Here is a 27,565-nt window from a genome sequence, read left to right as displayed (position 1 = left end):
TAGTGGTATTACTGTTATGGGGGAAACCAACCACCCCCCAATTGGGCTTGAGGCCTGCTCCATGGGGAGGAATACATGCCTAATACTGAAAACCTACAATAGGGGTAGTCATGAACCCTAGGAGTGTAACATCTGCGAGTGTCTGCCTAAATGTATATACTATGCTCACCAAACTGCCTGGTAACCACTTTTCTTAATGTTCATACCCATATATTTATGCTACTCTCACTTTTGGTTAGAGAAACTTCTCTTTTCAGATGGCGTTGACTTTGGGATGACTCAGAAGTCACCACAGTATTGAGAAGAAGTGACAGCAGAGAGCTCAGCACTGAAACATCTCTACCACACCTTCCAAGGCTCAGGAGGGTCCATTGTGGAAGAGGTGGCAGAAAGAAGGTAAGAGCCAAAGAAATGGCACGACTCCTTACAATGTGGTCTTCTAGACACAAAATGACCTGGATATCCATGACTTCACAGTGCCTGACACTACCTACACAAGACCATCATAATAGGAGGAAGATGATGACATCAAAATAAAAGAGACTGATTGAGAGGGGGAAGGTTATGATGGAGAGTGGAGTTGCAAAGGGGAAAGTGTGGGGGAGAGAACAACCATGGTTTATTGTCTTACTGTCTATCATCAAAACAGAAGGACTACTTGGCAAGAGGAGGTTGCTCAATGGAATAGATATGGGAGAAGAAGGACAAGAGGAGCACAGAGAATATTATCAAATTATACTATGTTCATTCACTAAAATTCTCAGTTATAAAACAAGTGGGTTCCTTCCTGAAGATGACACACAAAGTTGTCCACTGGGCTCCACATGCATGTACACATACACACTTGTACTAGTATTACATGCACCTCCCCCCGCCCCATGGTTATAGACACACCTATATAAAAATAGTAGTAGTGCTAAGGAGGTAAAATGTTTGCTGTACAAACATGAGAATGTGAATTTGGATCTCTAGCACCCAAGTAAATGCAGGACAAGGCAGTGCACACCCAGTGTGATCCCAGTGATCAGGTAGAGGCAGGTAGATCTCTGGGTGATATAAAATATGACTTATGGCCTATAAATTCCCTGCATTTTCTCATCTATGCCTGCTTTGTAACAATCTCACAACCCTACCTAATTATACTCTTTTCAAACCACACTGACATTCTATCCATTTTGGAGTGCACTGTGCTCCTTCACCCTTCAGGTCTTTCACAGCAAGCTGGCTAGCTAGATGAGCTGAATGTGTGAACAATAGGAACTCTGTCTTAGTAATTAAGGCAGAGAAGAATTCAATGTTGATATCTGGCCTTCAAATACACACATGCATGCACATATGCATATATACTACAAACATATACACATGCAAAAGAAATTACACATAGATCTCCTGATAGAGAAAAGCACACAAGATAGATCGTATGTATAAAATGAAAGATGAGGAGGAGAGTTGGCTTAGAAATAAGTAGTTGTAATAGTAAAAGAGATTAGTAGGTACCTTTAGAGAGAAGCAGATTGTTCTGCACTAAGACAATAGAAAGGTGTTCCTGAGGGTCAGATACCATGTAATATAAGATAGCTTGTAAAAATGACAATTCTTTGGAAAAGTTAGGGCTTGAGGGGAAAATGTCCCAGAAGGGTTTCTGTGTACAAAAAAAGCAAACCCAAAGGACCCAGGTTCGTTTCTCTAGTACCTAAATAAAGCCAGCTACACAAGGTGGCACATGCATTTGGAGTTCATTTGCAGTGGCCAGAGGTATTTGGTGTTCCACTGTCTCTAAATAAATAAATTAATTATTAGAAGAAAAGATGAAAAGAAATGCATATGGTAATAAATAATGACTAGCTGGAAGTGTCTTTAAAAATGTAATATTGGGCTGGTGAGATGGCACAACAATTAAAGGTACTTGGTTACAAAGTCTGCTGGCCTGCATTGAATTCCCCAGCAGCCGCTTAAAGTCCAGGTGGAAAAAGTGGTCCATGTGTCTGATGTTCATTTACACCAACAAAAGACCATGGCACATTCATAATACTCTTACAAATAAATAATAAACTTTAGAAAGTTTTCATATAAAAGATGGAGTAAGGTATGAAAGTTCAGTTTTGGATCAAATCCTGTGACATACTGTATTTTACAAAGAAAATTTTGGTAGAAATGAAAAAGGCAAATTGAGACAAGTAAAAAGCCACTGACATACTGAAATGAATAACTTCGTTTAATTAGATAACTGAAATGTAAAATAGAATGTGATATAAAATATAATCAATTTTAGTATTATAACTGTTATCTTTATTACTGCTATCTTTAGATAAGAGGTACTGAAGGTCTGAACTAGACTCTGCTGTACTTTAGATTTTTCCCTTAAAAAAGGTCCTCTCACAAGCTCTATTTTACTTTTTTTTTTTTCAAGGCAGGACACACTAGCCCAGGCCTAACCTGGAATTCACTATGGAGTCTCAGGATGCCCTTGAACATATGGTAATCCTCTGACCTCTGCCTCCCGAGTGCTGGGATTAAAGTTGTGAGCCACCACGTCTGGCCAAAAGCTCTATTTTAGATAAAAAGTTCTATTTCAGGTGTGGACAGGATGACTATATTACATAAAGCTTCAAAAACTATATTGATTTGAAATTTGGCAAACGCAGTTAAGATTACATACCAAGAAGCTGGATGTGGTGGCACATGCCTTTAATCCCAGCACTCGGGAGGCAGAGGTAGGAGGACTGCCGTGAGTTCGAGGCCACCCTGAGACTCCATAGTGAATTCCAGGTCAGCCTGTGCTAGAGTGAGACCCTACCTCAAAAAACCAAAAAAAAAAAAAAAAAAAAAAAAAAAAAAGATTACATACCAATGGAATCTTTTTTCTTAGACTCCTGTAGCGTTTCTAGACTCTTGAAAGTAAGAGGAAAAAACTGAAAAGAGAAACCTTCTGATTCTTTTTATACACACACATATACATGCACACGCACATGTAAACCCACTTTCCATCATGTTGAAGCTGCATATAGTGGTAATGACATGCAGGGCACAGTGCTACAAGGAGGCAAGAAGACAACAATAAACAAGACAGGTAAATTCCATGGACCTTACACTTGAGTCAGACAGACAATAAAGAGATTAGAAGTTGGTAACTATAAGACATGAGTAAAGGTTGCTAGTCTTTCTAAATAACATTTATAACTATGCCTATTTCACGAATTGTCTATGGCTGCTTTGTTGTTACAAAGGCAAAGATGAGTGGTTAGGAAAGAAACTGAATGGCCCATAAAGCCTATTTCTTTTCCGATGTAGAATTAACAGAAGTTTGTCAACCTCTAGAGTAGACCTTTTTTTAAAAAACTCTAATTGTAATAAATGTGACTATTTCATATGAAGTAGTGCAGGAACCACCCTGAAAAAAATCAAAAGATGAAACAACCGTAAAGATAGCACAAAAAGGAACAGCATTATATGAAAGACCTGAAGGGTGAAGGAGCACAGTGGACTCCAAAATGGATAGAATGTTAGTGTGGTTTGAAAAGAGTATAATTAGGTAGGGTTGTGAGATTGTTACAAAGCAAGCACAGATGAGAAAATGCAGGGAATTTATAGGCCACAAGTCATATTTTATATCACTAATCACAGGGCAATGACAAATGATCAAAGACAGGTGAAAGGGAGTGAAGTGCATAGATCTGTGCTTTAAAATATATTTTATTTTTATTTATTTATTTGAAAGAGAGAGAGAATGGACATGCCAGGGCCTCTAGTCACTACAAATGAACTCCAGATGCATGTGCTACCATGTGCATCTGGCTTACATGGGTAGTAGGGAGTCAAACGTGGGTTCTTAGGCAGAACATGGTAACTAATTATTCAGGACAACTCAAAGGAAGACAGCTGACAAAGAAGATTCCTATAACAAAGCCAACATAACTACAGCTTGTCAGGGAACACGGAAAAAAGAAAAAAGATGAAGAGTATTTTTGGCTAAATGAGAAGTATCTTACATACGCTCACATATCTAAACACTTAGTCCTCAGCTGGTTGTACTTTTTGGGTGGGATGTGAAACTTTTAGACAGTAGGGCCTTGCTAGAGGAAGTAGGTCACTGGAGTTGAGCCTTGAGGATTTATAGCCAGCTCTACGTCCAGTTGATTCTCAGTTTCCTGAATACAGTCTATCAAGCTAGTTTCCCCGTTTTGCCACTAAGTCATCCCCATCATGATGGAATATATCCCCCTGGAACCATAACTCTAATTAAACTGAAAGCCAAATTCAAGTCTTTCCTAAACTTAAAATGCTTTTTTCTGATATTTTGTTTCAGCAACAAAAAAATAACTGATACAGAAAATTGGTACCAGAAATGGTGCAGTTCTTGTGATACACTGGACCATGTACTTTGCACGGCTTTGGAACTAGTCTGAGGGAGAAATATTGAAGATCTGCAATGAGTTAGGGAAAGCTTACAATGCTGTCAGGAGAGTTTAAGGAGCCAATCTGATGGAAGGCCAAGAGAAACAGTGTAGGTCCAGCACGGAGGTTTCAGAAGGAAACAAGGACTGTATTAACAACTGAAATAGAGGTAATTCTATATGACATTCTAGAAAAGAATATGCATTTTGACCATCTGAGAACTTAAGCAAGGCTGAATTTTAAAACAAGAGAGTGATGTGTTGGTGGAAGAAATTTATAGGCAAAATAGAAATTGAGTCTGTGGTATTGTTTTTGTTCACTGCTCTTACATCTACAGTGAAGCAAAGAAAAATGATGTAAAACATAAGGTATGATAAGGAAACAAGTCTAAACAAGTTTAAGTTCCAAACATGGAGACTACAACAGAAATAAGTTGTAACATTAAAAGAGATTTGTAAGTGTCATTACAGAAAAGCCTACTGCTCTGCACCAGGATAGCAGAAAAAAGGTCCAGAGGGTCAGATCCCACTTAATGAAGGACAGCTTGCACAAATGCAAATTCTTTTGAAAGGAGAGGGCTTAAAGGGAAAATGTCCCAGGAGGGATTCTCTGCACAAAAATAGCTGCCTAGTAAAAGTGTTTTCACAGATTTTAACAACCAAGGAATACAAAGGCCACTAAAACAGGTCCAAGGGGGCCAAATTCATTCCTGAACTCAGCATTAACTTGGCATTGTCATTCACATGGTACTGGTTTATAAGCATAAAAGACAAAGACTAGGGGGTTCATGGAGTATTGCACCATAGCTTCAGAGAGCCACTGAAGCCAGGCAATGTGTTTGAGGATCAAAGTCCCTAAAAGAAGGCTCTGAGGGGGCCACTGAGTGAAGGTATGAAGGTGAACCCTAAGTTGGTAATGGACACTCCAGGATACTAGGCATGTATGAACCTGGAGCATCTGCTAAGAAAAACTATATGCTCAGAATGGAGGTAACCCAAGACAGAGGCTATACGTAGTACAGGAATCAGGGCTGGAGAGGAGAGGTTCCTTATGACTTTTGGCACCCAAATGATTTCACCACAAGTCTTAGATTCCAGACAAGGAGCCATAGTATTTGGTATTGTCCTGTTGGGTTTCAGTCTTGCTTGGGACAATCCTTCCTTGCTATGTCCTCATTCTTCCCTTTTGGAATAGGAATGTTTATCCTCTGTCATTATACACTGGAAGTATGTAATTTGTTTTTTGATTTTATATAGGAATCTCAAGAGACTGCCTTGAGTTTCAGAATAACCTGGACTTTTGAAGAAGGTTGGGACTTAAAGACTATGGGGATGTTAAAAGGTAGACTAATGCATTTTGCAACATGAAATGGACATAAACCTGTGAAAACCATGGGTGCAATCTTGTTTAAATGTGACATGGGGGCTGGAGAGATGGCTTAGTGGTTAAGCACTTGCCTGTGAAGCCTAAGGACCCTGGTTCGAGGCTCGATTCCCCAGGACCCACATTAGTCAGATGCACAAGGGGGCATACGCATCTGGAGCTGGAGGCCCTGGCGTGCCCATTCTCCCCCTCTCTCTCTATCTGCCTCTTTTTCTCTGTCTGTCACTCTCAAAGAAAGAAAGGAAGGAAAGAAGGAAAGAAGGAAAGAAGGAAGGAAGGAAGGAAGGAAGGAAGGAAGGAAGGAAGGAAGGAAGGAAGGAATCAGTAACTTGACTGGGTGATATTTCTTAAAAAAAAAAAAATTGACATGGCCCATCTGTAGGTTTATGTGTTTGAACATTTGGCCTATAGGTAGTAGTGCTGTTTGAAAAGGTTATGGGACCTTTAAAAGGTGAAGCACTGCTGTAGGAAAGGGTCACTGTGGTGGAGGTAGGCCTTAAAGTTTTATAGCCCAGCCTCACTTCCTGTTGATTGTCTGCTTCCTCAGTACAATGTCATGAGCTGGCTTCCTATAATTGCTGCCACTGTGCCCTCCCCACTATGTGGTAATGTACTGTCCTGAAACTGTGAACCAAATTAAACCTCTCCCTTCCTTAAATTCCTTCTACTGGGTCACAGCAATAAGAAAGTAACAGAAGATATAGGAGGAGATAATTAGCTCATTCAAATGCAAAATATACAAAAATAAAAGAGATGTTCACTAAGAGTTAATATACATGTAATTTGTGTCACAGAAAAATTTTAAAGAGAATCTTTTAAAACATGTTAGTTTATTTATTTGTGAGAGGAGAAAGAGAGAAGGATAGAGAATAGGCATGTTAGAAACCCTTGCCATTGCAAGCAACACCAGACACATGCCTCACTTTGTGGATCTGGCTTTACAGGTGTACTTGGGATTTGAACCCAAGCTGGCAGGCTTTGCAAGCAAATGCCTTTAACCACTTAGCCATCTCCTAGCACCAGGAGAGAGAGAAAGAGAGGGCTAGGGAAGGAGGAAGGGAAGGAGGGAGGGAATGGGCACACCAGGGCCTCCTGCCACTGCAAATGAAGTCCAGATGCATGTGCTACTCTGCATCTGGCTTATGTGGGCACTTGGGAATTGGACCTGAGCATTCAGGATTTGCAAGTAAGTGCCTTTAACACTGATTCATCTCTCCAATCCTTAGTCAATTTTTTTGGTGAGTTTGTATGTATGCTTGTATGTGCGTGCGGGTGTGTGTGCATGTGTTTGGATCCATGTGTCTGTATAGGTGAACGCATATGTGTGCATTAACATGTGGAGGCCAGAGGTCAACACTGGAAGATTGTATCAATTAGTGTCCATCTATTTTTCTTTGGAACTTTATTTATTTATTTATTTATTTATTTATTTATTTATTTATTTATTTAAGAGTAATAGGGAGAGAAAGACGCAGATAGAGAGAGAGAGAGAGAATGGGTGGGTGCGCCAGGGCTTCTAGCCACTGCAAATGAACACCAGATGCGTGCGCCCCCTTGTGCATCTGGCTAACGTGGGTCCTGGGGAATCGAGCCTTGAACTGGGGTCCTTAGGCTTCACAGGCAAGTGCTTAACCACTAAGCCATCTCTCCAGCCCTGTTTTTGATTTTTAAGGTTGGGTCTCTTGTCCAGGCTGACCTGGAATTCACTATGTAGTTTTAGGGTGGCCTCAAACTCATGGCAATCCTCCTACCACTACTTCCACCTCAGTTTTTTTTTTTTTTTTTTTTTTTTAAATATAAGGTTTCTTGTTGAACCAATCTCACCAATTCTGCTTGACTAGCTGGCTATCCAAACCCCAAGAATATTCCTTGTAGCCCTTTTCTAGCTCAGGGGTTATAGGTGTGTATGACCACACCCAGTTTTTACATGGGTGGTGAGGACTGAACTAAGGTCCTCATGCTTCCTCAGCAAGCACTTTACCAACTAAGCTATCTCCCTACATCTTTGGAGGGTATGTGTATGTATGTGTGTAAATATTGCTTTGTTTTATTTTGAGGCAAGGTCTCACTCTAACTCAAGCTGACCTGGAACTCATCCAGAAACCCAGGCTGGCCTCACACAGTCCTACCTGAGCCACCCAGGTGCTGGGATTAAAGGTGTGAGCCACCACACTGGCTTCTTTGGTGATAGTTTCGGTTCACTGAAAGGTATTTTATAGTTTATGTGGCCAGAATAAATGGACACAGAAAAAGCAGATAACTTAAGAAAAGAGAGGAGACACAGAAAAAACAACAATGTTAAAAAGACCAAAAGCCAGAAAACAAAAATGTATCTACATTACTATTCTGCCTCAGATTTTGTTGATATGTTCAATAGAACCTGAACAATTAATATAAAGGCAAATAGGGGTACTTTCATTCTACATAGGTAGCAAAAAAAGGGTTCCAGCTATAGTCTCAAAATATGGCCTGTGAATATTAATCTTGCCCTTAAGTTTATCAATTTATTATGGTTTTGAAAGCAATGGTTAATTTGCAATCTAACTTACTTGTATATTTGAAACACTACAAACATTAAGACTCTTCTTACACTTCCACAATAACCAAATATTAAAACATATGAAAATATTAAAAACTTACTTTTCAAGCTCTTCCTGAGAATGGGCAAATGTACAATTTGTTCCTCGTGGACAACCCCCTTGCTGTCGCAAATCTCGACACATGCTAGTTTTGTATTTGCTGTTTGGCTGAGGCTACACAAAAGAAAACATCCAACGAATGGAAAAGTGAAGACTCTAGCTGTTACTCACTTTCAGGAATTCAGATTGTTATGATTAGACCACCTTTAAATCATTTCCACACTAGATAGATAATTAATAAGCTAAAGAAACTACTATTCCTGTTGTGAGTTTGGGGGCATAACCCTTATGAGGGCTTTTTAGGCATCCTCTCTGAAAATTGTATAAAACATGTTCAAATATTGTCTATTGTTTTGACAGGCAACTCAATCCTCAGGGGAAAAAAATTCTCACTATTGTACTGCTATTTAAAAATTTTTATAACAAAATCAAACAATTTAAAAACGCTAAAAAGAAAGCTGTGATCTTTGCTCACTCAAACTTTCCCAGGAAATGTTGAATACAATTCTTCTGAAATTGAAAAATTACTAATTCGTCAGTTAATCTGAGGGTACAATTCTATTCTCAAACAATAAAGCAGAATATTAAAAACATTTTTATAGTTCGTTTGTAGCAGCAAGAGGCAACTGCATGTACATTCTTTCTTTCCTTGTCTCTCTCATAAATATTTTAAAAATTAAAAAAATTAAAACTCATTTATAACATGTATCGAACACTAAGATGTAGTTTTCACTTCTTGACCCTAACAAGATAAAAAGAAAATCATCATTCAGTTGACAGCTGAATGTTACTTTATCTTCTAATCAAATAAGGACAGAAGAATTAAAAGCTAATCACCTATGGAAACTTTTAACACCAGCTGTGTTAGATACTGATAGAATATGTTATCTAACATCTTTAAGGTTCAGCTTAGGAACAGCAATTACCTTGCAGGTATCTGTGAGGCTTAGAAATAAAATATGCAGGCTATTACATAGGAAATGATATAATAAATGGAAGTCATTCAAATAAAGAATATATTTTACCCTCAATTTCTTTATATATATGTATATATATATATATATATATTTAATTTATTTGCAAGCAGATAGAGATAGAGATAGATATATATATAGATAGATAGATAGATAGATAGATAGATAGAGAGAGAGAGAAAGAGAATGGGCACTATCAAAGTCTCATGCCACTACAAATAAACTCCAGATGCATGTACTACTTTGTACATCTGGCTTTATGTGGGTACTGGGAATTGAACCATGGTTGTCTGTCTTTGCAAACAAGTGCCTTTAACTGCTATGCTCTCTCTCCAAATCCTCAATTTTGGTTTTTAAATATTTATTTATCTGAGAGAGAAAGAATGGCCACACTAAGACCTCCTGCCATTGTAAACAAGTTCCAGACGCATGCACCACTTTGTATGTCTGGCTTTATGTAGGCATGGGGGGAAACAAACTTGAGCCATCAAGCTTTATTAGCAAGAGCCTTCAACCACTAAGCCATCTCTCCAGCCCTTTAACCTCAAATTTATCCTTCCTTTCTTCCTTCCTTCCTTCCTTTTTCCCTCCCTCCTTTCCTCCCTTCCTTCCTTTTTAAAGTCTTTTTTGAAGTAGGGTTTCACTATAGCTCAGGCTACATAGTGGAATCCACTATGTAGTCTCAGGGCAGCCTTGAACTCACAACAATCCTATTTCTCTGCCTCCTGAGTGCTGGAATTAAAGGTGTGTGCCACCATGCCCAGGCTTTAACCTCCATTTCTCAAGGGCATTGAAAGTATTTTGAAAATTCAAATTCAGTACTTTTACAAATAAAAATTAATTGGGAAGATAACAATGGATTAAAAAAAAGTGACTTTTCTACAGTAGAAAAAACTGGACAGCTGCACATGGTGGCATACGCCTTTATTACTAGCATTCAGGAGGCAGAGGTAGAAAGATCACCATGAGTTCAAGGCCACTCATAGTACAGAGAGGATTCCAGGTCAGCCTGGGCTAGAGTGAGACCCTATCTCAAAACAACAAACCCACATACCATACACACACACACACACACACACACACACACACACACACTGGACAAAATGTTTGGAAGGAGGAATCACTGTGCTATACTTTTGTTTTTCAGTGAAAACTTCACATCCAAAATATCCTCTAAACTCTTGCTGTTCTGCTGTACTATGGAATACTAGTAGTTAGGTACACTAAAAACTGAGTTTCTCCAAAAAGACAGAGATAATAAAAACTTACAAGGAGACTAATAATATAGCTTTGTGGCAGAGTTCTAGTGTAGTATGCACAAGGTATTGGGTTCAAACCCTAGTGAAACACAAACACACACACACTTTATAAAGAACAATGTTATATAATGAGCCAATCCAATGACCAAATGTATTTTTAACAAGTAAAGTAATAGAGACTGTCTTATAGATAATGGCAGTCAGAAATGCAATAAATTTACTTACCTGAGGTGTCTCATGGCCTTTTCTACTATAATTTTGTATGAAGTCCACGAGACCATGAACCACTGTTTTGACAGCTACCATTGAATTTTCTAGCTGCTCCCAAGATGGTGAAACAGCATCTAAAATAAGAACCCAGGGGATAGAGTATGGGTGAGGAGAGATAACTGTATCCGCAGTATCTCTCATGCACTATTTCCCTCAAAGTTGGACACAGTATAAGAACACGAACATTTTCTCACATACCTGGATTAGGATCTATGTTTGCAAGAAGCTCTAAATGAGGTCTCAGTCTATTTAAATTAGCTGGGTCACCGGTTCGTTGCAAAACAATTGTCAATTCCTGGACACTCTTTGCAAATGATTCTGGAGACTGTAGCTAATAAATAGAAAAAAATGATTTTTATTTTGGTTTTAAGACATACCTATGTTCAAATATTTTTCATATATTTGCTTACTTAATAGATTCTTAAGTGTCTTCAGATATCATAGGAGTATCAATGATGAATTAATTTTCACCTCAAAATCTGCCCTATGAAACTCATCATTAGACACTTAGAACACACACTTATTAAGTTATATTAGCTCTCTATGGTCAGACTATAGATAAACTTGAGACTCTGTAAGCCTATATGTTTTTATGCTAATATCCTGCATTTCTGTTACATGCCTTAAGAGTAAATAAAAGAAAAAAATCTGGAAGGACTAATACTTAAAAATGTGGAAATCTGTCAGTCTCTCTGTCAACTCTTGACTTTCAATGGTCTAGTAATTTTTCAATTTTAGGATTCAATGATAACAGGATTCCAGATTTTGAACTGGTTCTGTCCCCAGGCTAGTGCTAACCAGTACAATCTCTCACAATGCCAGGCACAGGGAGTGAACTATAGCTTTTATCAGTTATACCATCTTCTGGGTAAACAACCAATACTCTTAGTATACTATGTTACAAAATTAAGACACTTGCTATGTTAGGTATATTAAATGCATTTTCAACTGAGATGGGTACATTAGAATGAAAAATACAGAAGCACCCGCATTACAGTGTTCTTCTGTGTAACAGCAAGGGTATAAAATCAGCAACTCTAATTTACAAACCTTATCAATGATAGACTGCATGTGTGATTTATGTGCCAAGTCCCCATACAGCAGTGAGGACCACTGCTCAGGTGAAATACGAAGTCCTGCTTCCATAGCAATATGAACAATTTGGGCATCATGTTCTCTGCGTAATGCCTCATAACTCCGAAATTCTTCCTTTAGCTGCATCAGGGAAGAGTCTTCATCTCTTTTAGTAACCTAAAAATAAAAGAAAACTTAAACTCATCAAATTGTTTTATTCATTCCTTCTTGCCCAATTTATTCACTTTTGGGGTGAGTGAGAGAGCTTATACCACAAATTAAGATACCACACAAAATAATGTCCTCACCATAAATCCTTTTGGGAAAAAGACAGAATCATAACTATACAGATGCATACAGAGCCCTTGTCTCAATGTGTTCATCAGTGTACAACAAGAAAGAGAAATACTTGTAAACTGAAAATTACAGTACGAGTGCTATTATAGGGCTCTGGCAACACAGTGGAAAGTAATTTGGCTGGTAAGGATAAATTTCAGAAAAGACTTTCTCCCAGTTAAAAATCACATGAGCTACATCTTGAAAAATAATCAGGGTTTACTTAGAAAAAGGGGGAGGAACAGAATCTAAAAAAGAGCAGCAAGTGTTAAATGGAAACATGAAAGATAAGAGGACATTTGGTTTAATGCTTCAACATAGGCCAGAGGACTCAGAGGGCCTTGTATACTATAAGTTATTTGAATATTATTCTAAGAGGAATGAGAAGCCACTGAGAACATTTATATACAGAAGTGATATGATCAGAATTATGATTCATAAAACATCATATTGGGGGGATAGAGAGATGGCTCAGCAGTTAAGGCACTTGCCTGTAATGCCTAACAACCCTGGTTGGATTCCCCAGTACCCACAAAAAACCAGATGCATAAAGTGGTGCATGCATCTGGAGTTTGTTTGCAATGGCTAGAGGCCCTATTACAGCCATATTCTCATTCTTTCTCTCTCTCTCTCACCTTGCAATATTAAAATAAAATCTTCTATGGGTATTTAAATAAATTTAAATAAAATATTTTAAAAGCTCACATTGGTAGCAGTGGGGGATAAACAAGAAACCCATCCAATGTGACAGGGTAGGTAGTTCAGTTGTATAGTACTTCCATAGAACGTGCAAGGCTCAGGGTAGGGGAAGGAGGCCCATATTAGTACTATCACATGATGATTTAAGAAATATTTTGGGCTGGAGAGATGGCTTAGCAGTTAAGGTATTTGCCTGCAAAGCCTAAGGACCTTGGTTCAATTCCCCAGGACCCACGTTAGCCAGATGCACAAGGGGGCGCTTGTGTCTGGAGTTTGCAGTGGCTAGAGGCTCTGGCATACCCATTCTCACTTTCTCTCTCCCTCCCTCTCTCTGTCTCTAATAAATAAATAAATAAAAACCTTAAAAAAAAAAAAGAAAAGAAATATTTTAGCTAGGCATGGTGGTATACACCTTTAATCCCAGCACTCAGGGGGCAGAGGTAGGAGGACTGCTATGAGTTTGAGGACAGCCTGAGACTATATAGTGAACTCCAGGAGAGCCTGGATGAGCCCTGACCTTGAAAATAGCAAAAAGAAAAAAGAAAGAAATTTTCTGCCACCAGAAATGTACATATAGCTTAGGTGCCACAGGTGCTTGCTGGGTTCAATCCCCAACACTGCACATGGTGACATATGCCAACAATCCCAGCACTTGGGTGATGGAGTTAAAAGGATCAGGAATTCAAGGCCATCCTTTGCTACATAGCGGGTCTTAGGTTTGCCTAAGAAACAGGACACCTTGTGTCAAAACAAACATATATACACTTAAAACTTTCTGCCACCAGAGAAACGATCATTGAAGTATTTATACAACTTTAATATCTTTTTTTCTTTTTTTGTACAGAGGACCAAACCCTGGGCCTTATGTTGCTAGGCAAGCACTCTACTACTTAGGTAAATCCTCAATCCCACAAGTTTAATCTTTACCTGACTTAAATGATAAAAACAAAACCAAACAAAACATGGCACTAGAGAGAATGCTTAGTAAGTTAAAGGCACCTGCTTGCAAAGCCTGTTGGCCTAGGTTCAATTTTCCAGTACCCATGTAAAGCCAGATGCACAAAGTGGTATATGCATCTGGAGTTTGTTCGCTGTGGCAAGAGGCCACACTAAGCCCATATCCTCTCATTTTCTCTCTTTTTTTGCTTGCCAATAAATTTAAAAAAATCAAAAACATACAAATCCAAGTTATATAAGAGTTATTCCAGATTTTCACATGAAATAATAAAGTTTTCTAATAATACAAATATGCAAGTATATTGCTATATAATTTCCAGAATAAATGACACATGCCCAAAGCACTGAAACTTTCCAATGACATAACAACAATCAAAACTTTAATCCAACCAAAATAAAAAATAAGCTGGTCCTGCTTCAGTGTACTCCGCAGGATGACTTACTTGACTAAAAAAAAAAAAAAAAAAAAAAACTTTAATCCACTTGAAAACATTTCCATCAATTAGCAGTTTTCTAAAATATAGTTGTCCAGGAAAATCTTTTCTTGCCTATCCTTTTTCTTCATTCTTGGAGTCTTGAACTAAATAATTTAAATATGCTTTGGATAGTTTACTTTCACAGAAGCCAACTGGTCTTTTCATTTCCAAGTCACTAAGCCATTCTCAAGACTTGGCTAATTATCTATACTTTAATTTTTTTTCCTTTAAACTTATGTGTGTGTGCGCGTGTGAAGTGCTTATCTTACAAGGGGATGCCTAGGCTGCTTGCCACTAAAACTGAACACCAGATACCTGGACCTCTTTTTGGGTCCAGCTCATTTGGGTGGTATAGAAACTGATTTTGGGGCTGGAGAGATGGCTTAGTGGTTAACCGCTTGCCTGTGAAGCCTAAGGACCCCAGTTCGAGGCTCGGTTCCCCAGGTCCCACGTTAGCCAGATGCACAAGGGGGCGCACGCGTCTGGAGTTCGTTTGCAGAGGCTGGAAGCCCTGGCGCGCCCATTCTCTCTATCTATCTGTCTTTCTCTCTGTGTCTGTCGCTCTCAAATAAATAAATAAATAAATAAAAAGAAACTGATTTTGGCCAGGAAGCTTTGAAACCAAATGCCTTTTGCTGCTGAGCCATGTTTCCAGCCCTGCAAGCTATACTCTTATAGCTTTATAAGAAAATTTATATAGAAAATTTATAGAAAATTAAAGGATTTAGGCTGTTTTCCACATGTCAGTAACTTTCTCTAAGTACTGGGCATGGTGGCACACGCCTTTAATCCCAGCACTCAGGAGGCAGAGGTAGGAGGATTGCCGTGAGTTCGAGGCCATCCTGGGAATACACAGTGAATTCCAAGTCAGCCTGAGATAGAGTAAGACCCTGCCTTGAAAAACAAAACACCTAAAAAAAATATTTGCCCATTACACCAAACAGAAAATCACAAAGAATGGAAAGTGGGGCAATCTTCTTAATCATTCACTTTCTTATCATCCCTAAAATATATAGGCATTTTCAGATGGAAGACTAATTTCTTTTTTTTTTTTTTAAATAGAAGTTGACTACAGATGGTAGAACATTTTTTTAAATTATTTATTTATTTATTTGAGAGCTACAGACACAGAGAGAAAGACAGAGGGAAAGAGAGAGAATGGGTGCGCCAGGGCTTCCAGCCTCTGCAAACGAACTCCAGACGCGTGCGCCCCCTTGTGCATCTGGCTAACGTGGGACCTGGGGAACCGAGCCTCGAACCGGGGTCCTTAGGCTTCACAGGCAAGCACTTAACCGCTAAGCCATCTCTCCAGCCCGGAAGACTAATTTCTTTACAGGACATAAATAAAAAAATGATTTTCAAGTTTTCTTACAGAGATTACAGTATAATTTCAGGCTCTTTATTGAGATGGCAAATGTAAATGAGTAAGGTTTCTTTAGTCTACTTTTACAATTTTTCCTGATAAGAGTCCAAAGTTTACCAAACTACTTCCTTATGTTCCATTCTGTGTTGCTGAAACCAAAAATGGTAGTAACAAATAGTTGGTATCAGAGATGTAATTAATGCACAAGTTAAAAAGAAAAAAAAAAGTTCATCTCAATTTTTGCAAGTGTTCATTTCGTAGGCCAGTTGAGGAAGAAGCATGAAATCTAGAAAGTCTGCTTCACAGTCTTGAGACAGTTGCACTGTGCTTACCTTAAAACAAGAAGCTCGATACAGTAGTTGCACAACATGACCAATACTTGTTTTTGATGCCTGAGGAAATCTTGGTTCTAGTCTCTGCACAACAAAAAGAACCAGAACTTTCCTTGAGAGGGCAGAACCATCTTCTAATGCCAGCAACACCAACTTTAAGGCTTCTTCTTGCATAGCTAGAAATAGTAGTAATAAGAGTTCATTATAACACAGATAATTTCAAAAACATTTATTTGAGCTGGATATGGTGGTGCATGCCTTTAATCCCAGCACTCTGAGGCAAAGAGGGAAGGATCACAGTGAGTTCAAGGCCACCCCAAGACTACAGAGTGAATTCCAGGTCAGCTTGAGCTAGAGTGAGACCCTAACTAAAAAAAAAAAAAATTTATTTGGGTATCAGTTTATGGTGGTACACATAATCTACAACAATTAGCACTCAAAGATGTTATCATACATACACAAAAATTGCTTAAAAATATATTGCCTACTAAGTACTCAATTAAAATATAGGTCAATAGAACTTTAATGAAATATGTTCTGCAGATATATAATAATCAATTAGATAATGGATGGGGAAAAAGTAATTCAGAACTATTTTCATAATAATATACAAAACCCACTAAGTACTCTGTTAGAAACTATCATATAATCTAACCACCAGGTGGTGGCACATACCTTTAATCCCAGCACTTGGGAGGCAGAGGTAGGAGGATCACCATGAGTTTGAGGCCAGCCTGGGGCCACAGACTGAGTTCCAGGTCAGCCTGCACTAGAGTGAAACCCTACCAAAAAAAAAAAAAAAAAAAAAAAAAGTAATATTAACCTCTGAATCTAATAACTAAGGTAAATACATACAAGCAGGTATCCAAAAAATTACAACTTTAAATTAATTCCATAAAAATGTGGATTAAGGGCTGGAGAGATGGCTTAGTGGTTGAGCGCTTGCCTGTGAAGCCTAAGGACCCCGGTTCAAGGCTCGATTCCCCAGGACCCACGTTAGCCAGATGCACAAGGGGGCGCATGCGTCTGGAGTTCGTTTGCAGTGGCTGGAAGCCCTGGCGTGCCCACTCGCCTCTCTCTCTTTCTCTGCCTCTCTCTCTGTCTGTCACTCTCAAATAAATAAATAAAAATTTAAAAAAAAAATGTGGATTAAATGTTTTTTATTTAACTTTGCATTGTTTAAAATTTAAAACACACAAAAGAAGAGATAACATGTAACCATAATGGAGCTGATGTCAGAAAAGCTTCATCAAGTTCTCTTTTACTCTTCTAGTGCATTTTGACTGGCATATTTTGAAGTAAGTCCCAGACAACATAATCCTTTACCCTTAAATACTGCAGTATATAGTTCTAATAGACAAAGCTTTCAAAAAGCTTAATAAGGCCATTATTATATGTAGGAAAAGCAGTGTATTTCTTTGATATAATTAAATCCAGGTTTCATTTCTCCCACTGCTTCTAAAATATCTTTTTACATTTGATTAAACTATCCAAATAATCCATACATATTGTCCACATATTGTTTTAGTTGAGATGTTTTTTAAGCTGTCTATCCCTATGTTTTACTTTAAAAGAAAGTTCATTTATTTATTATAAAAATACTTATTTTTTGGCAGGGGCGGTGGTGTTGGAGAGGTGGTTCAGTAAATAAAATGCTTGTTACTTGATCCCCAGACCCTACATAAAAATAGTGGGCTTCTGTAATTCCAGTACATTATGATGAGGCTAAGAGTCAGGGGGCTCTCCTGGATCTTCAAGACAAAACACCAGAGTCAGAATACAGAACAAGAAATGCCAGTGCAAATGAGACAGAGAAGACCAAGCTGAAGTTATCCTCTGACCTCCATGCACATTCCATGGCATGTACATGTACACAAACATGAACAAGTGTACTCACATGAAAACACACACACACACACAAATGACAATAATTTAAAAACAGAAATAACTTTTTTCTAATAAATTTCCCTCAATCTCTACTTGTAGCATTTAAAAATATATCCCACTAGCTTATTTTTACTTTATTTCAGGTAAACCAGAGGTTTGATTACACTCAGACTGGGTTTGGTTTTTTATTTTCATGTTTTTTGTGGACAAACTATTCAATAAAAAAAAAATTTTTTTAAACATTTTGTTTTTTCTCAAGGTAGGGTCATGCTCTAGACCAGGCTGACCTGGAATTCACTATGTAGTTTCAGGGAGACCTTGGACATATGGTGATCCTCTTACCTCTGCCTCCTTCCCGAGTACTGAGATTAAAGGCGTGCTCCACCATGTCCAGCTGCCAAACATTCTTTAAAAAAATTTTTTTTGTTCATTTTTCATTTATTTATTTGAGAGCAACAGATGCAGAGAGTAAGGGGGGGGGGAGGGAGGGAGGGAGGGAGAGAGAGAGAGACAGACACCATTTGAATCTTTAGAGCCTAGTAAACAAGTGGGTGTAGTCACAAATATCTGTAACCTATTCCTTGGGCAACAGAAACCACAGAGCAGACAATTGCTGGGGCTCACAAATATCAAGCTCTGGAACCTCTAAGAGACTCTGCTCCAAGGAAAGACTAGACAGGTGAGCGATATTTTCTTCTGGCCACCTAGGCGAGCATACAGGATGTCCCATTAGCATATGTATGTGCATATACCACACACCCACACCACACCACACCACACCTACCATGTACATGCAGAAGTAAAATTATCAGTGGCTCTAGGCTTCATCCATTTTAATTTTCCCCTGTAATATTCCATCTGGTGTTTCAGTGTGTGTGTCTGTGCATGCATTCATGTATGTGCAGGTGCATGTGTGCACATGTGTGTGAAGGACAGAAAACAACCTCAGGTGTAGTTTCTCTCATTGGCTTGGAGCTTGCCAAGTAGGCTACACTGGCTGGCCAAAGAACTCCAGGAATTCACCTGTCTCTGCCTCTTCAGCACTGGGATTACAAACATGTACCACCAGGTTTATATTTTTTACATAAATACTGAGACTCAAACTCAGATCCACAAGCTTGCACTACAAACATATTACCAACTGAGTCATTTTATCAGCCCTCATCTAATGATTTTAACAAACACTAGTAATTCTTGTCTAAGTCCACTAATTTATTTAAGGTTACAAAATAGTACTTTCTTTTCTATTTCATTAGTTGGAATGTTGCTAAAAGATAAAAATTCTTTCAATATAGAAGAGCTATTTAAGAAAGGTTAGGAAAAGCAGGGGCAAAAACTTTGGCATTTATTTGTCTATTCTCTTTGCAATTCAGAACGTTAGTGCCCTAGCAACTACCTAAAACAACAAATATTTTCTATACTATTATTACTAACTCATTTTTAAAATTTTCTGCTTAGTTTATTTCTTTAATCTTTTTACTTACTTTAAAAGTTTTATTTACTTATTTGAGAGAAAGAAGCAGAGAGAAAGATATATATATAGAGAGAGAGAGAGAAAGAGAGAGAAAATGGGAGCACCAGGGCCTCCAGTCACTGCAAATGAACTCCAGATGCATGTGCCACCTTATGCATCTGGCTTAAGTGGGTCCTAGGGAATTGAACTGAGGTCCTTTAGCTTTGCACGTAAACGCCTTAACCATTAAACAACCTCTCCAGCCCTCTTTAATCTTTTTATTATTAGCATATATTAATTACAAGAATGGGTTTATTAAGACATTTTTATATGGGGCATAATTTTGATTATAATATTGCCACAATAACCTCTCTTGTTCCTCTTATTCCTATTAATACCAATTAGGCAGCATTCTACTTTCAGGTTCTTATATTTTCTACATGACATTTCATAGATTTTTAAATATTTTGTTTGCTTCAATCCCCTTTAATCATAATTGACATGAAAGTTGTTCCACTTCTGTCCAGTGAGAGATTCGAGTTGAATTCTGTTGTTTTAACAAGAGATTGTTAATCATTGTTTTTTTTTTCATTTTAGCATCAAATTTCCCAAGCTTATTTTTTACTTTTCTACTTTAAAAGTGAAGCAAGGGAAATGTATTTATGAAAGCTCATACTCATAAAAGGTCCCTTATTTATTTATTTTTTTTAGGTTTTTTTCGAGGTAGGGTTTCACTCTGGTCCAGGCTGACCTGGAATTCACTATGGCGTCTCAGGGTGGCCTCGAACTCACGGCAATCCTACCTCTGCCACCCAAGTGCTGGCATCAAAGGCGTGCGCCACCACGCCCGGCAAAAGGTCCTTTATTGATTGCTTTTACGTTTTAGCAACAGGTCTCAGAAATTATCATTTTAAAAAAATCAAGTGGTCAGCTGGGTGTGGTGGTACATGCCTTTAATCCCTGCACTTGGGAGGCAGAGGTAGGAGGACCACCATGCGTTCGAGGCCACCCTGAGACTACAGAGTGAATTCCAGGTCAGCCTGGGCTAGGGCAAGACCCTACTTCAAAAAACAAAAAAATGAACAAACAACAACAACAAAAAAAATCAAGTGGTCTACTGATATTGCAAATTCAAATATAAGACAGCAGGGTTTTTATATAAATCCCTTGATTTGTTACATGAATCTTTTATTTATTTACTTTTATTTATTTTTTAAACTTCATTTTTAAGGATGGTGAAGCCTCAAATAAACTAGACAAGTGCTCTATCACTGAGTATATACAGTGAAGGAAGACCTTGAACCTCTGACTTAGTTGAAATTTAGGTACTGATAAGGTTTAAACATTCCAGTTCTTGCCAGGCATGGGGGTGCATGCCTTTAATCCCAGCACTCGGGAGGCAGAGGTAGGAAGACTGCCAAGAGTTCGAGGCCACGGTGAGACTACTTAATGAATTCCAGGTCAGCCTGAGCTAGAGTGAGACCCTACCTCTAAAAACAAAAACAAAAACAAACAAAACAAAACAAACAAAAATTCCAGTTCTTTTTCTACACATCCATCAGTTGTCCTAATGCTACTTATTAGGATTTTTTCTTTAGCTGGATATAGTGGAATATATGCTTCAATTCCAGCTGAAGCAGTTTGAGGCCAGTCTGGGCTACATAATTCTAGGCCTGCTTGAGCTATTTTAGGAGATCCTTCTCCAAAAACCAAAACCAAACAATATTTCCTTCAAAAAGTTAAACTGTGGGCTGGAGAGATGCCTTAGCAGTTAAGGCGCTTGCCTGCAAAGCCAAAGGATCCCACTTTGATTCTCCAGGACCCATATAAGCCAGATGCACAAGGGAGCGCATACTTCTGGAGTTTGTCTGCAGTGGCTGGATGTGTTGGCACACCCATTCTCTCTTTCTCCCCCTTCCTCTTTCTCTCTCTCATAAATAAATAAATAAAATGTATTTTAAAAAATTAAATTCCCCCTATGGTTCTGTATCAAAAAGGTACAATAATAAATCTTTAAGAAACAGATGAATACTTCCTAACTTTGTGATAAAGATTGTTTTGAGAGCAGGAGAGATGGCTTAGTGAGTAAGATGCCTGCCTGAGAAGCCTAAGGAAGTAGGTTCAATTTCCCAGAACCCACATAAGCCAGATGAGCAAGGTGGTCCATGCATGTGGAGTCCATTTGCAATGGCTAAAGACCCTAGTGGACCCATTCTCTCTCTGCCTCTTTCAAATAAATAAATATATTTTAAAAGATTTTATTCTTATTTATTTATTAGAGAGAGTGAGTGAGTGAGTGAGAATGGGCATGCCAAGGCTTCTAGCCCCTGCAAATGAACTCCAGACACATGTACCACTATGTACATCTGGCTTATGTGAGACCTAGGGAATCGAACCAGAGTCCATAGCCTTTGCAGGCATGCTCCTTAACTGCTAAGCCAATTCTCCAGCCTTAAATAAGTGATTTTTTAAAATAGTAAAATCAGAAACCATAAAGAAATTATTCCCTATTGACTTTAATATTTATGTTTTAAAGTATTAAAAAGCAATCCAAAGTTCCCCCCACCAAAAAGTTTACCGCTGCTTGATTATTTACTTGTGCAATCTTAGCCTCTTTCTGTCTTGGTTTTCTATTTTTGTTTTTTTTTTTCAAAGTAGGGTCCCTCTGTAGCCCAGGCTGGCCTCGGACACATGATGATCCTACTACCTCTGCCTCCCAAGCGCTGGGATTAAAGGTATGTGCCGCCATGCCTGGCAGCTTTTCGAAATTGTAGCTGTGTCACTTATCTGACTGATGGTTGAGAATTAAGTGAAAAATTTCTTCTAAAACCTGATAATAAGAAAATGTTAAGATGGAGAGCACTCTTACCTGGCCCTAGAAACTGGCATCCTCGAGCCCTGACAGCAGCCCACAGATTGGCAGACAATTGTTGAGGGTTCTGGTGCTGTAATATCAGTTCTGTTACAGTTCTTTCTCCAAGTGAACGGGCTGCTCGCATGGCTCTAACACGACCTTCTTCTTCTACCAGTTGACAGTTTACAAGTGTCACTAGTTTCCTTTGCATTGGACGGCTCAGTGCACTCTGATTCAAACTAGCTACACCTTTAAGCAAAAGGGAGACAAAGGGAACCAAATGTTTTTCAACAGAAAAACCAATTCCCACCATATTATTAAATCAAAATTTCTTATGACTCCATTCTAATAAATTTTTTAACAATATGTATTCTATATATTTTAATCATTCAGTAATAAGGAATCTAATTCTTAGTAACTTTGGTGTCTTGATCTATGCATTGTACATGTCCAAAGACAGTATTATGGATTTCTTAGTCTACTCTCCATTTCTCCATTTTTACTTACGCATTTGGAGATATAAATTAAAGATGATTATAAGTTTTAACCAAAAAGTAACAATTAATGTTTTCTAAATTTCACTCAGGGACACTGCTTAGAATTTCTCTCCTCTCCTCATCATGAGGCCTTTTTGTTTGTTTGTTTGTTTATTCAGTTCTATTACCAAAGAAAAAAAATCAAATATGCTGTCATTTCCTCCATTTTAAAAATAAGTAAACATCTTTTATTTATTATTCTTCCCTTTTGCAGCAAGTCTTCAAGTATAGCCCTGTCTCCTTCCCTATCTCTATACTTTTCTTTGAGCTAGGGTCTGTAGCCTAAACTGGCCTCAAAATCACTATGTAGCTCAGGATGTCCTCAAAATACTGATCTCCTTGCTATAATTCTCTTAGATGCTGGGATCACGATCTCAAAAGCACTAAGACCACAAGTACTACCATTCCAACACCCTGCCTCACAATCTGTAAAACCCACTCCACTTCAAGATCCTTAACACTTAAGATAATTACTTACATTTGAAAATCCATCCCCCAAAGACTATGGGCTCCCATGAAGGTGGTAACCATGACCACTGTAAACACTCAACATTTAACAAGTCTTACTAGTAAAAATTATTTTTTAAAGGATTATTTATTTTTGTTTTTCAAGGTAGGGCCTCACTCTAGCCCAGGCTGACCTGGAATTCAGTATGGAGTCTCAGGGTGGCCTCGAACTCACGGAAATCCTCCTACCTCTGCCTCCCGAGTGCTGGGATTAAAGGCGTGCACCAGCACACCCAGCTTTAAAGGTTTATTTTTTTAAGACTTATTTTTATTTATTTGAGACAAGGAGAGGGAGTGAGAGAGAATGGGAATGCCAGGGCCTCTAGCCACTAGAAACAAACTCCAGAAGCACACAACACCATGTGTATCAAGTTTACGTGGGACCTGGAGAATAGAATCTGGGTCCTTAGGATTTGTAGGCATGTACCTTAACCACTAAGCCATCTCTGCAGGCCAAAATGATTTTTATAAACTTACCTTTACCTCCACTTAGTGGTTTTAAGTATAGTGCCAAATCCTCAACACATTTCTTTGCGACTTCATAGTGTTTATTCTCACCTAGATTACTTAACTTTATTGACTGATGATCTGGAACCTGAAAAAGAAAAATAAGAGAAATATATTCATACAGTCCTTGCAACTGTTATTTACATACTTGATACTCTTGGTGAATATAAAATTATAATATAATACAGAAATAATACATCAATGCCATTTAAGTAAAAATTAAATTAGAACAGGAAGTTCATAGTATATCAATGCTAATATTTTAAGAGTTGATAACTGTGTTAGAATCATGAATTATGTTAATGTTAGGGGGAAGTTGTAGAAAGTTACACAGTGCTCTGGATACTTCCTTTTAACTTCTTTTTAAGCCTAGAAGTGTTTCAAAATTAAAAGCAGGAGGGAAAGTCAGGGACTCACACCCCCCATAGCAATTATTAGCATCTCCTTGTAATATTATTTAGCTATTAATTTTATAATTCTTAATATTTCCTTCCTTGCTAGAATGTAAGCATTACAAGACATTATTCTCAATAAAATTTGAACCTAAGGGGCCTGAGAATATAGCTTGGTGGTAGTTCCCAAACAACAAGTGCAAAGCTCTGGATCTGATCACCAGTACCACACAAAGTGGAAAATGTAACATGGATACTTCTATGACTGTGAGAAAAATTACTTAATTGTTCCATATCAACTTGTACATTCAAAAAATGCAGGTGAATATTCATGTTTCACACTGTTGTCATAAAAGTTCAATTTAATTCAACAAATATTGATACATATGGCGTGTTTATCATGTGCCTACTATCAGTGAACAAAAGAGAAAATGTTTTACCCCATGGAGTTTAAGTTCTACAGAGACAAGAGGCAGTCAATAAATTAAAAAATACATGAATATATATTATCTTTGAAGGTGATCCATAAAAACTATGGAGCAGGGCTGAAGAGATGGCTTAGCGGTTAAGTGCTTGCCTGTGAAGCCTAAGGACCCCAGTTCCAGGCTCGATTCCCCAGGACCCATGTTAGCCAGATGCACAAGGGGGCACACGCATCTGGAGTTCTTTGCAGTGGCTAGAAGCCCTGGTGCACCCACTCTCCTCTCTGTCTCTCTCAAATAAATAAATAGAAATAAACAAAAATAAATTTAAAAAACTATTGAGCAAACATAAATGGGATTAGTGGTCAGGACGAGCTTCCTTGAGAACATTTAGGAGGGAAGCCCTGGGGTAATATGTAGAGCATATATGAGAACTGGATATGAAGCCAACATAAGCAGAGATAGTGAGAGACAAAGTTGAAGAGAAAGAAGTTAAAATATATAGGTCTTATATAGGTCTATAGGTTATCATAAGGAACAAATAAGATAATACATTTATTTAAAAGGATCATTAACACAATACCTGACCTATAGCAAATAAATGACAGTACTATTGGAAAAAGTCCATGTATTTTTAAAAAATTCTTTTTTCATTGTTTATTTTTATTAATTCATTTGAGAGTGACAAAGAAAGAAAGAGGCAGATAGAGAAAGAATGGGCACACTAGGGCCTCCAGCCACTGAAAATGAACTCTAGATATATGTACCACTTTGTATACATGTGGGGTCCTGGGGAACAGAGCCTCAAACCCAGAGGTCCTTAGGCTTCACGGGCATGCACTTAACCACTAAGCCATCTCTCCTGCCCACGTCCATGTATTTTATTGGAACTTAAAATACCACCATTTGCAAGACACAGCTTTACTTTATGATATATTAAGAAAAACATGTTGCTCATTAAATTATGGCACTATTTATATGGCTGCAACTTGATTTGAGAGTGTATAACATGATTATAAACAGTGAAAATACATTTTTGTGCTTTAAAAGGAAAAGTTCCAAATACCAAAGTACTAAGAAAATGCAGTAATAAATTAATGGACTTTCTACTAAGTCGAAAATTTTCTCATAAACCAAGAAAACCTTGGAACTAATGTTTGGCTTTTGGTTCTTTTTTGTTTGTTCTACATTGTTTTCAAGACCAAGTTTCGCTACAAAGGCCATGCTAGCAATGAACTTGATTTCATCCTGCCTGGAGTGCTCAGCTTCCAGGCATGTACCACCAGGCCCACCTACTACTTTCTTGCTTTAACATATAATGCATGAGCTTTAGAATTTCAATTGCAAAGTATGGATAAGTATCTAAAGAGCTAAGAATCAGAAATAATAGATGGTAAACATTTACTATAATTTATTTATTTATTTACTATCATGTATAACATTAAATAGGCCCTCAGTAAGTGAAAATTATTGCATAATTTGCTACAATTCAGTACAATGATATAACATGAATATTCATTATACAGCATACATGCATAAGAAACTGTAGAATTTGGGCTGCAGAGATTGCTCAGCAGTTGAAGGTGCTTGCTTGCAAAGCCTGACAGCCTGGGTTCAGTTCACCAGTACCCATATAAAGCCAGGTGCACAGCGTGGTACAGTCATCTGGAGTTTGTTTGTGGTGGCAGAAGGCCTGGGTGCCCATACTTACTCACTCACTGTTTGTAATAAAAAATCAATAAAATATTAAAAGAAAACAAAAGAACTTTAGAATTTGTTACAGGTACTCTTGTAGAGTTCATTTTCTAACTTATAATATCCAATTGTATATATTAGGATGATTTATAATGTCCTATCAACTGACACTTTTATAAAAATCTCAACCTAAGTGTTCTGTTTGGCTGGCTTCTATTAAAATCTTTGATTATATTTTTTTCACAAGACCTACTGAATAAATACTTGCGTACACATATTTTTCATTCTTCAAATAAATCACTCATATAATTTCTGACCTCATTTGAGAATATCTTTTAAAGAAAATACATTAAAAGTAAATATACTAATATTTATTTTTTAGGCTTCAGCTATCATTAAACATGTTTTGTATTTCTTAATGAACTAAGTTTGATGATCACTAGTTACTAAGTAAAATACTGAACGCTTACCTGGGCTCCAACTAACTGCAGAAGTGCAAAGTTGACAGGGAGCACATCAATGTCTGTGTTAATGGCAGTCTGGTCAAAAGGACAAGCTTTTCGGTGAAGTTTATTCAAGCACGTCTTGCAAACCGTGTGTGAGCAACCTAAACTGATGGGTTTGTGCACATTCTCATCAAATTCATTATAGCAGATTGGACAGGACAGAAATTCTGTCCATTGAGCTGCCTGCACAGGCATTGTGGAAGCTGGATGCTCGGGTTAGCAGTCTAGCAGATCATTATTTTGCTGTGTAGTGTTTTGTAAGCTGCAAATGGACAAAAGTAAGAATTAACATATACTCATCATTCATTTTTAAAGTTAAGTGCTGATGTCCACCACCATAGCTCCAGAATCTGAATTTTTCTAAATATCTCACATGCTTTTGATTTCTTTGAAAAAAATACCCACTTACTGTATTTAATTTCTGAAAATCTGCCCAGTAATAATCTATAGTATTTCTTTTTATTAATCTCTATTGGTGGCTCATGTAATATTCATCCTATTTTTTATGTATTTTGATTGATGACCAGAAACAACCCCATCTTTCACATTCCATTTTTAGAAAAAAAAATTTACTTTGCACTAATAGAAGGAATTTTGTTTGTTTGTTTTGTGTTGTTAAATGTTCCTCTTAGATAATTACTACCCCCAC

General features: G+C 37.8%; 1 protein-coding gene and 1 non-coding gene across 5 annotated transcripts in view; both read right to left on the bottom strand.

The window, feature by feature from the left end:
- The window catches only part of Rc3h2 (ring finger and CCCH-type domains 2), a 61,328-nt gene that overhangs the window by 26,385 nt on the left and 7,378 nt on the right, over window positions 1–27,565 (bottom strand). For all 4 annotated transcript variants that reach the window (XM_045141823.1, XM_045141824.1, XM_004662780.2 and 1 more), the window contains exons 2-9: window positions 26,881–27,178; window positions 23,872–23,989; window positions 22,367–22,600; window positions 16,158–16,333; window positions 11,971–12,171; window positions 11,119–11,251; window positions 10,876–10,994; window positions 8,419–8,531 (exon numbers count right to left, since the gene is read on the bottom strand). In XM_045141823.1, coding sequence (XP_044997758.1) covers window positions 8,419–8,531; window positions 10,876–10,994; window positions 11,119–11,251; window positions 11,971–12,171; window positions 16,158–16,333; window positions 22,367–22,600; window positions 23,872–23,989; window positions 26,881–27,111 — 1,325 coding nt within the window. In that variant the 5' untranslated portion in view covers window positions 27,112–27,178. The remainder of the gene's footprint in view (window positions 1–8,418; window positions 8,532–10,875; window positions 10,995–11,118; window positions 11,252–11,970; window positions 12,172–16,157; window positions 16,334–22,366; window positions 22,601–23,871; window positions 23,990–26,880; window positions 27,179–27,565) is intronic.
- LOC123457919 lies at window positions 11,336–11,442 on the bottom strand. Its single transcript, XR_006635270.1, has one exon. It is a non-coding gene; the product is annotated as a small nucleolar RNA SNORD90 (small nucleolar RNA).

This window comes from Jaculus jaculus, chromosome 1 (assembly GCF_020740685.1).
Source record: "Jaculus jaculus isolate mJacJac1 chromosome 1, mJacJac1.mat.Y.cur, whole genome shotgun sequence".
NCBI lineage: Eukaryota > Metazoa > Chordata > Mammalia > Rodentia > Dipodidae > Jaculus > Jaculus jaculus.
The sequence above is the reverse complement of the archived record's forward strand: the minus strand, read 5'-3'. Positions and strand labels throughout refer to the sequence as shown.